This window comes from Acomys minous (genome assembly GCF_964271855.1).
Source record: "Acomys minous genome assembly, chromosome: 4".
Taxonomy (NCBI): domain Eukaryota; kingdom Metazoa; phylum Chordata; class Mammalia; order Rodentia; family Muridae; genus Acomys; species Acomys minous.
In genome coordinates, this window is record NC_140486.1 from 4,959,732 (window position 1) to 4,973,681 (window position 13,950).

Genomic DNA, 13,950 nt, shown 5'->3' on the forward strand with positions numbered 1-13,950 from the left:
AGCAGAAGGCATAAGGTGCTCAGGTTAGAGGTAACTGTTTCAGGAACAGCCACAGCATTAGCTAGGGAGTCAGCATCTGTCCCAGCTTTCTTAGCCACAGTTCACTGAGGCTGTCAGGGAGAGCTGGCCCTCTTGGGCAAACCCAGAGCACAGGGAGCCTGTATTTCCCCCATAACCAGAATGCTGCCTTTCTAAGCCTAAGAGAATGGCTTGACGATAATGTCCCATGTGATGATGCGTGTGTGGCTCCATGCAAGTGTCGGTTATGTCCTTGCATGTTTGAGTAGAAAATTTCAGATATCACCATGCTAATGGTTTCACTGTGCGCGCTCACCTTTCTCAGTATGCGGTTCCTTTTTCTGCCATCTGACTTCCTTTAGGATCTCGGAATGGGCAGTGGTGTGGTTTGTTTTCCATCAGTTAGTTAAGTAAAATGATGGGCTCGGTCTGCATTATGGGGTGGTAGGGGGCAGGCACTGGGGCTCCACTGAGCCATGGACGTTTTTAAGCTGCTACAGCTCCCATTACCCTGTGCAGGGAAATACAAAGTCAGAACATGCGCAGGGAGTCAAGAGTGTACAAGTGTGGCTGAAGCTCTGTCAGGACTTCAGAGAGCACCTGTCGTTGGTGTACAGAGGCTCTTTTCCTGTTAATATCCATGCCTCACCTGCCCTCTTACACACTTGCACCTTTGATGGGTGTGTACACAAGACTTCTGAATGGGCAGTGTGAGAAGCGCAGTGAAATCCAAAAGCCTAGCCAGTCCCTCTGCAGCTGTGTGTGTGCTGGTGTGCGCCTGCTTGTGTGTGTAGCCTCGATTGCACACCTGCAGAACCTGAAGGGTTAACCAGCCATATAAACATTTTAGAGAGTAGCAGCCTCTACTGCTAGCTGGGTGTTGTCTTGTGCCTTTGCCTCTTTGGAAAACTAATGCTAGGGAATACATTACTTGCTTTCCTGACAACACGCCACTCCTTGTAAGTTCTTGTGAGTAAAAGGCAAACTCCTGTTTAGCGAAGCTTTTGAACACCTTCATGAACTTAACAGTAGTTTAAGAAAATAGTGTTACATTCCCACCCTTGAGCATGAGAGTGGACCAGCGTGGCCCTGTGGATAGCCAATGATCTACACCCAATGCATTCTATGTTTCACTCTACTTTAAATGTGCACATCCTTGGAAGCTTGCTGAAAGGCTCTAGCCTGCCATGCACACTGCCAAAACAAAGTAGCCCAAAACTATCATCTCTTGACCCATCAGGTGCTGTACCTGCATGCAGGCATGTGGCCAGCATCCTGAAGAATCTCAGACATGCACACCTGCACCAAGTGGGACAAGAGCACAGTGTCCTTGGGTCACTGCTTGCCTGGGGTTTGCACTGTTTTTTCTAAGGCTTCTCCTGAATCTGCCTTGTCCGTGTCTGCAAACACTTGTTATGGAGTATCAGCACTTGGCCGTTGGAATTGTAAGTTAGTTTTTATTTGTTTCTCTGATTTCAGAGTTTAAGCCTCATGGTTTGTCTTTTGTTTGAATTTTTAAATCAACTTCAAATTTTATTAGCCCATGTGTATATTATTCTCCAGGGCCCAGGGCCCAGGGCCCAGATAGTGTGTGTGTGTGTGTATGTGTGTGTGTGTGTGTGTGTGTGTGTGTGTGTGTGTGTGTGTGTGTGTGAGAGAGAGAGAGAGAGAGAGAGAGAGAGAGAGAGAGAGAGAGAGAGAGAGAATTTTAGATGGGAAGGAAACATAGTTTTTTTTTTTAAGACAAAGTAAAGATTTCAACATCCATTAGTTAAAAAGGAAACATTACGCTTTCCATGCCAACCATGGCAGCACCTGCCAGTCCTGGCCCTGCACCTGACAGTGTAAGGGGCCAATGGAATAGCATGAGCCTCCCCTAGTTAAACCAGAGCTCTGAGCTGCACCCACCTGGGTTGTGCCTCTTGGGGACTGGTGGCCTCTGTCCAGTACAGTCCTCCTCACTGTTCCAGCACGGGTGGCCGTCCTCCCAGGGTGCCCGTCCCTTAGGCTGCTGCAGCTGCTTCAACAGCCTTGCTGGCTACCACAGGCCAGAGTGAGCCTGGCATTGTCTCTAATGTGTTCACGTCACAGGACCAGGGATTTGTGTGGGTTTGGGATGGCTTCCCTGTGGTGAGATCAGACTTTGCAGGACTGTCCCCCAGGCGACACCTGTGTCCCCTCACCCAGCCAGATCAAGAGGAAAGGTGGCCATGTGCCAAGCCCATATGACTCACTTTAAGATGTGGGGAAGAAACTCGCACTGTCTTGAGTGTGCATCAGCAGCTGCTGTCATTTGGCTAGGAGCAGATGTTCGACCTCCAAGAGCTTTGCAGATAATTAAAATACTAACAGTTAGTGTTTTACCCCAGCTGTAGGTTCTGTTTACTGTAAATTTGATTTTAATGGTGCCCCTGTGCTGTTGCTGGGAAGCGGTTTGCTTTTTACCTTCATACAAAAATGTCTGCAATGAAGACAAATGTCTGTTTCCTCTCATTTCCTCAGGAAAGATAGCAGGATAGTATAATATGGAGGAGATAGGGACCTGACTAGGAAAGGGAACGCGATCTTCTCGTAGGGCTTGCCAGGAAACAAAGGGGAGACAGCTGAATCTGCTTTGTTAGCCCTCTGAAGTCAGCCTGTGAGAGGCATGCCCTCCAGCAGCACTGGCTAAGCTTCATATTTACATAATTCTAAGGTATGTGTAATGCGTACAACTTTTGAAAAATAGGCCTTGTCTCCCGATGTTGTGTTATCTGTACTGAGCATTTATAAACTGTCAGAGGACACTTCGGAAAAGGTCGTTGGGCTTCTTAATTTTCTGATTTCATAAAGCAGAAAAGAAAACCTGTACTCGTTAAGTGAAGTCAAACCCAGGTAGGCTTACAGTGAGCAGATGGGTGCTGTCCACCAGGAAGAGCTTGCAGATCTTCAGAAGGACTCCTGTGGGCTGGCATGGTGTAGCTCCTCCTCAGGCCTCTCACTTCCCTTGTGGGAAGGAGGGAAGGTGCCACCTCCTGTTCCCAGCTCTTGGCAAGAATGTTTACCCAGGTGGTGGTGTGCAGGAACAGGCGAGCCTTGGTCCCCAGCAGTCCATGTTCCCAGGGAGGCAGCCCAGGAAGATGTGAACACCTGACACAGACCAGACTCCTGGCCCCATGCACCCCATGTCTAGGGTGTGACAGGTCCCCTGTACAGGGGCAAGCATGGGCTCCGCTCCCCCACTTCCTGTCCCTCCCCTGTGCTCACACCTGCCTGGGCTCCCCACTTCCTGTCCCTCCCCTGTGCTCACACCTGCCTGGGCTCCCCACTACCTGTCCCTCCCCTGTGCTCACACCTGCCTGGGCTCCCCACTTCCTGTCCCTCCCCTGTGCTCACACCTGCCTGGGCTCCCCACTTCCTGTCCCTCCCCTGTGCTCACACCTGCCTGGGCTCCCTACTACCTGTCCCTCCCCTGTGCTCACACCTGCCTGGGCTCCCCACTTCCTGTCCCTCCCCTGTGCTCACACCTGCCTGGGCTCCCCACTTCCTGTCCCTCCCCTGTGCTCACACCTGCCTGGGCTCCCCACTTCCTGTCCCTCCCCTGTGCTCACACCTGCCTGGGCTCCCCACTACCTGTCCCTCCCCTGTGCTCACACCTGCCTGGGCTCCCTACTACCTGTCCCTCCCCTGTGCTCACACCTGCCTGGGCTCCCTTCTACCTGTCCCTCCCCTGTGCTCACACCTGCCTGGGCTCCCCACTTCCTGTCCCTCCCCTGTGCTCACACCTGCCTGGGCTCCCCACTACCTGTCCCTCCCCTATGCTCACACCTGCCTGGGCTCCCCACTACCTGTCCCTCCCCTGTGCTCACACCTGCCTGGGCTCCCTACTACCTGTCCCTCCCCTGTGCTCACACCTGCCTGGGCTCCCTACTACCTGTCCCTCCCCTGTGCTCACACCTGCCTGGGCTCCCCACTTCCTGTCCCTCCCCTGTGCTCACACCTGCCTGGGCTCCCCACTACCTGTCCCTCCCCTATGCTCACACCTGCCTGGGCTCCCCACTACCTGTCCCTCCCCTGTGCTCATACCTGCCTGGGCTCCCCACTACCTTTCTGTCCCTCCCCTGTGCTCACACCTGCCTGGGCTCCCCACTTCCTGTCCCTCCCCTGTGCTCACACCTGCCTGGGCTCCCCACTTCCTGTCCCTCCTCTGTGCTCACACTTGCCTGGACTCCCCCACTACCTGTCCCTCCCCTGTTTTCACACCTGCCTGGACTCCCCACTACCTCTCCATTGGTTTGTTGGAATGACTTGAGGCTTTTGAGCGTTCTGCTGGTAAATCACCTGGCTGTTTTAAAGAAGTGCTCTTCGTGAGTAAATGACAAGATCAGAGCCCTTTACAGTCTAACTTTAAAGTGCCATTTCATCACTGCGAGAAACTTGATGACACTATTTCTGTCATCAAGTGGAATTTCCAAAGTATATAGTTGGCATTTCATGATATATTGATACAGCTCACAGAGTCTTCTCAGCAGAGAAACAGTTAACCATTGCCTCCCCTCACCTCCCCCCCCAAGCCTGGCCAGAGAACCTTAAAGGCCACATTCTCACCTTGCTGAGTGAGATTTGTGTGCCCAGCTCCCATTACTGCCAGATCCTCATGCATGAAAGTGATAATATATACCTAAGGGTCTGATATAGTACAGAATTTCCTTAAAGGTAAAATATTGTCTTTTATTGTTTGTCACTCTTCAGTGCCCGTGGAAATACCTGGACCCACAGAGACTATTCTTGGTAAAGTTAGAAACCTGAACAAGTATATATTTCCAACTTGAGATAAAATTTATTCTTCATTTTTTTTCTGGATATCTTAGAATTCTTTTCAGAGGTCTTCCATAATCATCTCTGTCACTGCCAGCACAAAGTATAATACTGATGGTGCTTAAGAAAAAGGAGTTGAGCCATGTGGTGCCCTGTGCGCTGGTCCTGGTGCGTTGTGTGTGCCCTTCGCTGAAACTTGCTCTGATGCATTGTGCAGTTTGATATTTGGGCTTGTATCTGAAAAGATGCTCAGTGGCTTAGCTTCAGCTAGTTTCTTACATCATGGTAATTTCTCTTGTCACTCGGGAAGCAGAGACCTTCACTATTGTTGAGGCTGTGCCTATGCATGCATATGCCTCCTGTGAGGAGGGTGTAGCCATGGCTGTGTACACATCACACACGCTGAGGTGAGCCCTGCCACTGAGGCTCACCTTAGCTTCAAAACAGCCTGGGCTCTGAAGCCTCGTTGTTGTGATGGCCACGTTTACCAAGAACATAAAGGGCTAAACATAATTATTAATTTTGTATCTCAGTTACCCTGCTTGTTCTATATAACTTTTAATAACCCTGGCCAGAATATGGTTTTCTAACTCTTGAGATAATGGGCATGAGATACTGACGAACCTATATTCTCAAGAAAAAAAAAAGTTACACCCTACTCACTGGCATGCAAGGCCAAGAAGTTTCTCCCAGCCTACCATCATTCTTATCCCAGCTCAGACAAGCTCTACAGCACCGGGCTGGCGTCTTCTGACGAGAACTTGAGGGCATCCCTACATATATGTAGTGTGAGAACTTGAGGGCATCCCTACATATATGTGGTGTGAGAAGCTGTGCAGAGACAAGGCCCTTCCCGCGCAGTCTGGACCAGGTTGCCTGGAAAGCACTCATGCTAAGGCAGGGTGAAAGCGGGCACCCTGCACCGTGGTAGGGATTGTCGCTGTCTTTAAGATGAATAAATTACAGAGCAATTATCGACATGGATTTGACTGGCTAAACTATTGCTGACTGCTATTGTGAGAATAATGTATTCCCTGCTTTAAACTTCTAAAAGGTTATATTTCACTGAATTTTAATTTGTCATTTTTCCTGCTTTCACTTGAGAAACTTATAAGCTTTTGTGACATTAAAATATGGCTCTAATTTATTAGCATAATCTGTTAATATTGTTTCATTTTAATAGACATTAAGTATGATTTTTTAACATTCTTTTTTAAATTACATCTTAAAATGGAAGTCAGGAAAAATTACACATGGCTTAAGAATCACAATGTCATGTGTGCCCCAAATTTTTATATGAAAAGTATTATTTTTTGGATCACTTCATATTCAAGGTGCTTTAATTATGACAGTGAAAGAGCCCAGCATTTTCAGGCCTTAGTGACTTAACCAAAACACACTCTAAACCACAGAATCTGGAGCACACCCTAGCACCATACAAACATTTAGTCTGCTCAGCAGAGGCTCCGAGTGTCAAGTAAATGCTGGCTCATAGCTGCAGCGCGGTTTACATAGGATATTAACACCGCTCTTGCAGGCGTTAGGCATCTCACCCCACGACACGTCTTTTTAATGCCATCTTTATCTGCTACACGATGCATGAAATCTACTTTCAGTTTTAGAACCGCCAACAACCTTTGACCCCTTTAGTGCAGACACAATGTGACCTTTCTATTGTCATCAGCCTTCATTCTCCTGAAAACTCTATGAATTTTTATTACAAGTTTTTTTTTTTCAGCCAAGCTGAGGCTTCCACAAATTACTTGCCACAGCTGAGATGAAGTTGCTGAAGTGGATGTTAGATAAGTTTTACAGCCAGCGTGTGTGCTGAGAGGGGCCCATGCCTGTGTCCTGCAATGTCATAGACCAGTAACTGCTGAGCCTACTATTGGATAAATACATCATTTTATGGAACATTGATTGTTCTATAAACCCAATGGAGTATTATGCTCTATGATCAAACCATTTAGATTGTGTGTAGAGCACAGAAAATGCCATATTCAGGATGGTACTAAAAGTGCCATTTGTGTATTTTATGGATGTCATTACAGGGGAAACTTCTCTCTGTAGGCCCTGTTTACTGCAAAATTTTTTAGTCTGTAATGACATTTTTCATTCACAACGTATGCCTTCAAGAGAGGGGGCCCTTGTTTTATTTGTTTCATTTGAGTTTACTGCACAAATTCTGTACATTTTAATTAAATGTAAGCTTAACAAAAGCATAAGGTATTTATTCTGTGGGGATGATGACAGTAACCACAGAGCAGCTCACACACAAAGGAAGGAGTCAGGTGCACGGCTAGCTCCGTAGCTGCCCGGAGCCTGGCAGAGGGGCAGGCCTAGCGCGGCTTGGGCAGCGCTGCCTACAGAGCCCTTGTCTCCGGCTCTGGGCCCCCTGTCCCACAAGATGCAGCAGTTTCATTGCTGTGTTCTAGCAAAACAAGGATTGACCCCCAAATCACTTCCTTGAAAACATGGAGGGGGAGCAAAACCCACCCTTATTAGCCACTGAGTCGGTAACTCTGGCACAGTAAGACAGGAGCAGTGGGAGCAGATATGTAATAAAGGGGCTTTATAGCCGTGAGCAGGGCTGCCTTTCAACTCCATCCCCCACTCCTGTGCATGATGTAGTTGCCCTCTTGGAAACAGGTACAAGGACTGAGTTTGGGCACTTTGCTACCCTCATTGCCCTGAGGTCCAGCCGTGCCTTTTAGAAACAAGTACAGTGCAAATGCTAGCCAGGCATCCACAGGCTGTTAACCATCTGCGTGCTTGCTGGAGCTACAGCGATAGCTAGGCCATCTGGGATAAAACCTGAGCAGTGTCCTGTCCACAGATGCCACTATATGTGGTCATTTGCACTCCATATTGGCTAAAAAGAGCTTGTGTGCCTAGTACATTCTGGAATCTAAAGTTACAGTAGAGATTCACATTCGTTTAAATGACACTTGAACTTCTACATCGCTCCACATTAATTCATTATGGTTGAAATGGAAGAATCTTCAATGGGTGAATCTTTTTCAATCTGATTGAGGCTGTTACATTTTATAGGTGCTATTTTTCAAAGCAGTAGTGACAGCACTCGAAGTTATTAAATTGCTGAATCAAAAGACGGACCTGCGCTCACATTTATGAACTATGGGGACTAGCTGCCGGAGGTTAAGATGTTGGTGGCATCAGGCTTCATCCCAGAACCAGCTGACAGCAGGATTTAACCACACAGTTCACTTTAATGGTCTGGAAGAAGCTTAACCCATTTCTGGATTCAAATGAACTGAGCAAGTAGTTCAGAATTCATACTTCGCAGTGCTGTGAGGGACGTGAAGGACTGTTGTGCACCCAGTAAGGAGTGGGTTGCTAGTGCTCGGGCAAGCGGCCGTTCTTGCCTCCCAACAGCAGTGCACTTCTCGCTTCCCCCAACTGCTGTGGTTCTTCCTGGAGTTTAATGTAATGGCAGTACTCCCCTCTTTTGTAACCCCTAGGGGCAGGCAAGTTGAATGTAGCAGTCTCTGAATTACACTGTGTGTGACCTTGAAATTAGGATGAGTGGAAACAAATCAAAATCAGAATTAAGGAAGGCAAGCAAAATATGCATCCTAGGCTGAAAAGTCATAGCTGGGTTATGAAAGTGCATGCATACCAGAAGGAAACTTGACAGACTCAGGTGACAGGGCAGTCAGACCTAGTGGATGACAGATGGATCAGGAGCCAAGCCGAGCCAAATCCAAGCACAGATGCAGTCAGGTGTGTGGTGCTCCTCAGTGCTGGGTCTCTTGAGAGACTTACTCAGTCTGACCTCTCAGAGAAAAGAAATTGAGGACAAGTGAAAGTTCAGATGACATCGCGAGGGCAGGGGGAGCCGTGTGAACCTGGTTGAGCTGACTCTCTTAGGCTTTCGCCGTTCTCACCCTTACCATCCGAGCTCCTGTGTCCACAGAGCAAACCACTGTGCTAGGCAAATGAGACGCTGTTTCGTTTTTGGAAAGTAGGGAGGAGATTGGGTGAGGCCACTAGAGCTCACAACCACAGGCAGCTTCCCCGCAGAGCCCTTCAGAATACTTCAATCCCCAGGTGAAAATCTGAGAGGCGCACCAAGGAGCTGCAGCCATCTCCAGCCGCCAAACTTAGTGGTCCACACTTGTGCTCCGTTCTTGCTATCAGAGTGAGGGAAAAGCAAGCTATCTTTTGGCTAGACTCACGGACTTCAAGAACCTTGTGGGGAAGTTTAGTTGACCTTAAGATATCACAGTCCTGTCTCCCCATATCCCCTACTGCACCAGTCTGAGTGGCATCTTCCTGTCACAGTGTCCTGTGGTTACCAATTGAGCTCGTAAAAGGGGCTTCTGGGAGTGGAGCTGGTCTGATGGATGCAAGTCCAAAACCCTTCTGAGGCCCACAGCAAAGACAAAAATAACATTCAGCAGCCAGCAAATACTTTGACATCTAGGACCGCTGTCCGGAGTCTAGCAATTGGCCTGGGCATGGCCTCATGGCAGACAGGACTGGCAGCTTCTGCCACTCCTACCCAAAGGCCCAGTCCAGGGCCTGCACTCAGGACTAACTTGTTTTAGAAAGAAGCTTTCTTAGAGTGCACCATGAAAGTGGTGAGCAAAATGGCCGCCTTTCAGGGATTCCAGGGTAAATATGAGCCTCGCTCCTGCCTCCTTGGTAGGAAGGAGAGTGTGTGGAGAGTTGTATCCAGAATGCGAGTGCGGGTGACACGGATGGGAGGAGCAGTGGTGATAATTTTTAAACTGATTGAAAAGTTAGGACTGGGAGAAAACAGGAACTCTAACTCACTCATTCTGTACTTTATGGAAACAAAGCCTAAAGTTTCCAGCACTTCTTACCCTCGAGTTGTGGACTTCTGGATGAGTTCATGAAGGTGTACAGATGTGCCAACATCTGTCCTTGCTGCAGGCCTCTGAGGTCATCCAGTGTGGTTGGTCTCCCCTCAGTCCATCTGTTGCTGTTGGGAGATGGGCTCAAGATGTCTCTCGTAAGCCAGGCTGGTGCTGTCAGGCTCATGCACCCTGGCTTCCTACGCAGCCAGCGCATCCCTGGGCTGTGGCCTCGAAACCAAGACCTAAGCTGCAGATAGAACAGTTGGATGACTGGCGGGCCAGAGCCTGAGCCTGCTGGCTCTGGCCTGTTACAGCCCAGGCCAGGTAGTGCCGGGTCCCTTCTTGTTTCTCCTTGTGCTTCCTTCCTGCCCAATCCTCACCCACAAAGCAGCTCAGCCTTCATCAGCACTGACCACACCCCAAGGGCCTTACATGTTTTCATAAGACCCACAGCATTCTCAGTGAAAGGAACCTGAGGGTGACATGGGGAAAGCACTCATTCTGTTATCCCCGCATCACAATTCTCAACAGGTTTCTGTGCACAGATCCCGGAGCAGAGGTGTGTGAGCACGCCCAGGAGCCTCAGCCTTCCCTCTAGGTGACAGGCCTTATGACTTCTGCATCTCAGCAGCTGTGCTTGTCCACGGTGGAAGTGTCAGCAGACATGGCTATGGTGACTGTCTCCTTTTCCATGCTGGGCACCTGGACTGAACAGCTGGAATGTGCTGCTTGCAGCCTGCAGGTGCCCAGGCCTTTCGTTTGTGCTTCTGTACCTGGCCCTGGCACAGTGGCCAGCCACACAGCTTACCGCAGCCACGCGGGCTACCTCTCACTTTGGTGCAGTAAATATTGTTGCTATGAACTCTTAACAGCTGCATTTATTGGTGATATATTTTTTAAATTTAATATGTAAATCTTTCATTATCTTTATTGATTAAGCAAATGTACTGTACTCGATATTTGGGCACTAGGAAAGGGTTTTCCTTTGGGTTAAAAGATCCTGCTGCTGGCTGCTCTTACTGTCCTTGCTGTTGGAAAGGAGAGGAACCAAGTGTAGCAGTTTTCTCACTACTGCGGCAAAGTGCCTACTCCTTGAGCAGCGTAGAGGTGCAGTCCCTCAGCAGGACAGGCTGTGGAGGAGCTTGCATCCGCCCACAGTGCAAGGGATGTTGGGAAGCCGTGAGTGCGGGTGCTCAGCTCACTGTCCCCTCTGTCTTCACTCGAGGCCTTCTGAAGTTATGCTGGGGCTCCCCACCTCAGCTGACCTGCTTTACTGACCCCTCACAGACACGCTCAGAGGCTGGCCTCACTTACATGGTCCTTCAGACGTGTGCCCAGAGCTTTGTCCCTCAGGTTGACAGTGTTAACACCCAGGACTCCTGCACACCAACACTGCTGCAGAGTCAGATGTCACATGAGTACGGAAAGGGGTGTGTCTCCCAGCAGATTGGAAAGGTATGCGTGAGTGAGCAGCTTTCCAATGCCTCTAGTAGAAACTCCTTGGCCTCTGCAGAGGCCACCCAGGCTTTGCCGAGGCTGCAGAGAGCTGTCCAACTTGAATTCTGATGTCTGCTTTCCACACTCTGACTGGTCCCTGTCTCCCACAGGCATTGTGTCCAAGTCCTACGAGTGCCGCCTGAAAGGACAAGGAGCCACCTTTGTGGAGACAGACAGCCCCTTCACTGCAGCCACCCTGGCAGAGGAGTCGCCTGTCAAGGAGAGGTCCCTGAGAAACAGCAAGAGGCAGGCTCCGCCCCCTGAGCAGGTCCAGCAGGTCATCGTCATCCAGGGCTATGATGGGGAGTTTGCCCTGGATGCTTCTGTGGAGGAGACTGCTGCGGCCACACTACAGACACTGGCAATGGCCGGCCAAGTGGCCAGGGTGTTACACATCACAGAACACGGGCAGGTAATTGCCACAAGTCAGAACGGGTCGCATGTGGGCAGTGTCGTGCCTGGACCCATCCTCCCTGAGCAGCTAGCAGACGGAGCCACCCAGGTGGTGGTCATGGGGGGCTCCATGGAAAGTCACAGTGTGGATGAGGCTCTTAGCCCAGGGGCTGCTGTGATACAGCAGGTTACCAAGCAGGAGGTCTTAAGCCTGTCTGAGGCTGGGGTTCCCCCATCTGATGGCTCCTCGGCCTTAGATGCACTGCTGTGTGCTGTCACTGAGCTGGGAGAGGTGGAGAGCAGAGTGGTGCATGAGGAAAAGGGCAGGCCCAGCCACAGGGACGTGCTGGTCCAGCTGCCCAGCCAGGAAGCAGCCCATGGTCATGCCAGGGCGGAGGCCACAGAGACTCAGTTGTTCCACGACAGCCAGGAGAGCCCTGCCACCATGGAAGTGCTGACCCAGGTTGTCCGTCCGTCAGCTATCATCACGTCTCAGGAGCGAGCCCAGGTGGCCTTCAAGAAGATGGTTCAGGGAGTCCTCCAGTTTGCTGTATGTGACACAGCTGCAGCCAGCCAGCTGATGAAGGATGGTGTCACCCAAGTCATTGTGAATGAGGAGGCCGCCGTCCACATGGTGGCTGGAGAAGGCTCCCAGTTCCTCATGCAGGAGGCTGCGACTCATGGCCTGCGGGTGCCAGCTGAGCACGTGGACCTGGTAGAGTCAGAAGGGGAGATCTCACAGATCATTGTGACAGAAGAGCTGGTCCAAGCCATGGTGGGTGAATCCGACAGCAGCTTCCCTGAAGGTGCCACTCACTACATTGTAACAGAGTTGCCTCCTGGTGTGCAGGAGGACACAGGGCTTTACTCCCACACTGTGATAGAGACGGCGAACTCTCCAGAGATCCTGCAGGCTGGGGCTGCGCTTGGCGCTGAGGCCATGGGCACAAATAGCACAGAACAGTTGACAAGCATGGTTATCTATACCCAGGATGGCTCGCCAGCAGCCACTGTGATACAGAGCCACAGAGAAAACAGTGAACTCCAAGAAGCATGAAGCTCTGTGCTCAGCACAGGACAGTGTGCAAAGGTCCACATGGGCTGCCACAGAGGCCACTGAGCTTGGCTTGTCACATTTACCTTAGAGGCATGCGCAGCAGGCCCTCAGGCAGGGGTGACATTGGCCACTAAAAAGACAGCAGAGAGAGGTAGAGAGCCAAACCTACAGCTCGGTTGCCTAGCAACCTAATCAGAGTCGGTGGGTGGGATAAACATGTGCCACAGGCTGGTCACTGGGTCCTCTGCTCATGGTCTTGACCCTCCAGCACCACTGTGGTGAGGAGCAGTTTTCCCCGGGTTTTCTCCCATAAAGTTTTGGCATCAAAAACTGGTGTTCTGTGCTGGAAAATAGGGAGCTTCCCTAGCCTCAGACCTCTGCACTGCTGCCCCTGCAGCTCCATCGTCTCCCACTGCCGATTGAAAATCGGACCTACAAGATTACATCTGGAAGAAGTGAACACATTGGTTTTTACTGTTATTTTAAGTTTAATATAATAGTGTTCCCAGACCAAAGGAAGCCTGTCAATTCATTTTATGTATAAATTTTTTCTCTGCAAATATTTTAGGTGGTCCCTTTGCCATGGCTATTCTGCACAGGAGAAATTTTTGATCTGGTTTGAGAAAAGCCTTGAAATTTTTATTCAGTTGTAATCCACCTTGGTTGAGACAGTTGATTCTCACCCTGGATTCATTTCCTACCATAATGTCTGTACATGAAATGTCCACTCTGGAAAGTATCATTCATTGCTTTTTATAACAAATATTTGTATCACTATCATTTTTGAAGGATGTATTTGTGACTTTCAGAGTATGGGAAGGCCGGTGTTGTGCATTACACTGGAAGCTTCGCCTCGCCCTGCCACCCAGCACTGCTGCTCCACGGTGGAGCCACTGCAGTTGGGGCCGGTTATGCTCTGCTGGGCTTTCCTGATTCCATCGTGTGCGCACGCTCCCTCTAGCTCTCTCTCTCTCAAAATTGTAAAATAACTCCATTCCTTAAAGGCAAATTGTTCTTGTTGTTTTCTTTGAAATAAAATTATAGTGTTAAACTAAGGGTGGTGATGTACTCCGAGTGGCCACCCAAGGCCTCGCCTGCAAGGTCCAGCCAGCCAACCAGCCAAGGAACTTCCTCCCTCTCTGTTTCAGCCACTTTCATGTACAGCAGACAACTCCTGCAGCCCAAAGCCATTGTGTAAGTGTTTGGCAAGCAAGGCAGGCACAGTCTATCATAGTTCAGGACAGGAAGCCATCTCTGTCAGAACAAGTGCCATTTAAATCCCCTCCTGAGGTGACAAGAGGAAGCATCACCAGGGGCCGGCCTCCTGCCTGGAGCTCTGTCCAT

General features: G+C 49.9%; 1 protein-coding gene across 1 annotated transcript in view; it reads left to right on the plus strand.

Moving 5' to 3' along the window:
• ZNF407 (zinc finger protein 407) overlaps positions 1-13,661 on the plus strand; it is a 381,799-nt gene extending 368,138 nt beyond the window's left edge. The window contains exon 9 of the mRNA XM_084780282.1: positions 11,267-13,661. Coding sequence (XP_084636408.1) covers positions 11,267-12,606 — 1,340 coding nt within the window. The 3' untranslated portion in view covers positions 12,607-13,661. The remainder of the gene's footprint in view (positions 1-11,266) is intronic.
• The last annotated feature ends 289 nt before the right edge of the window (positions 13,662-13,950 follow it).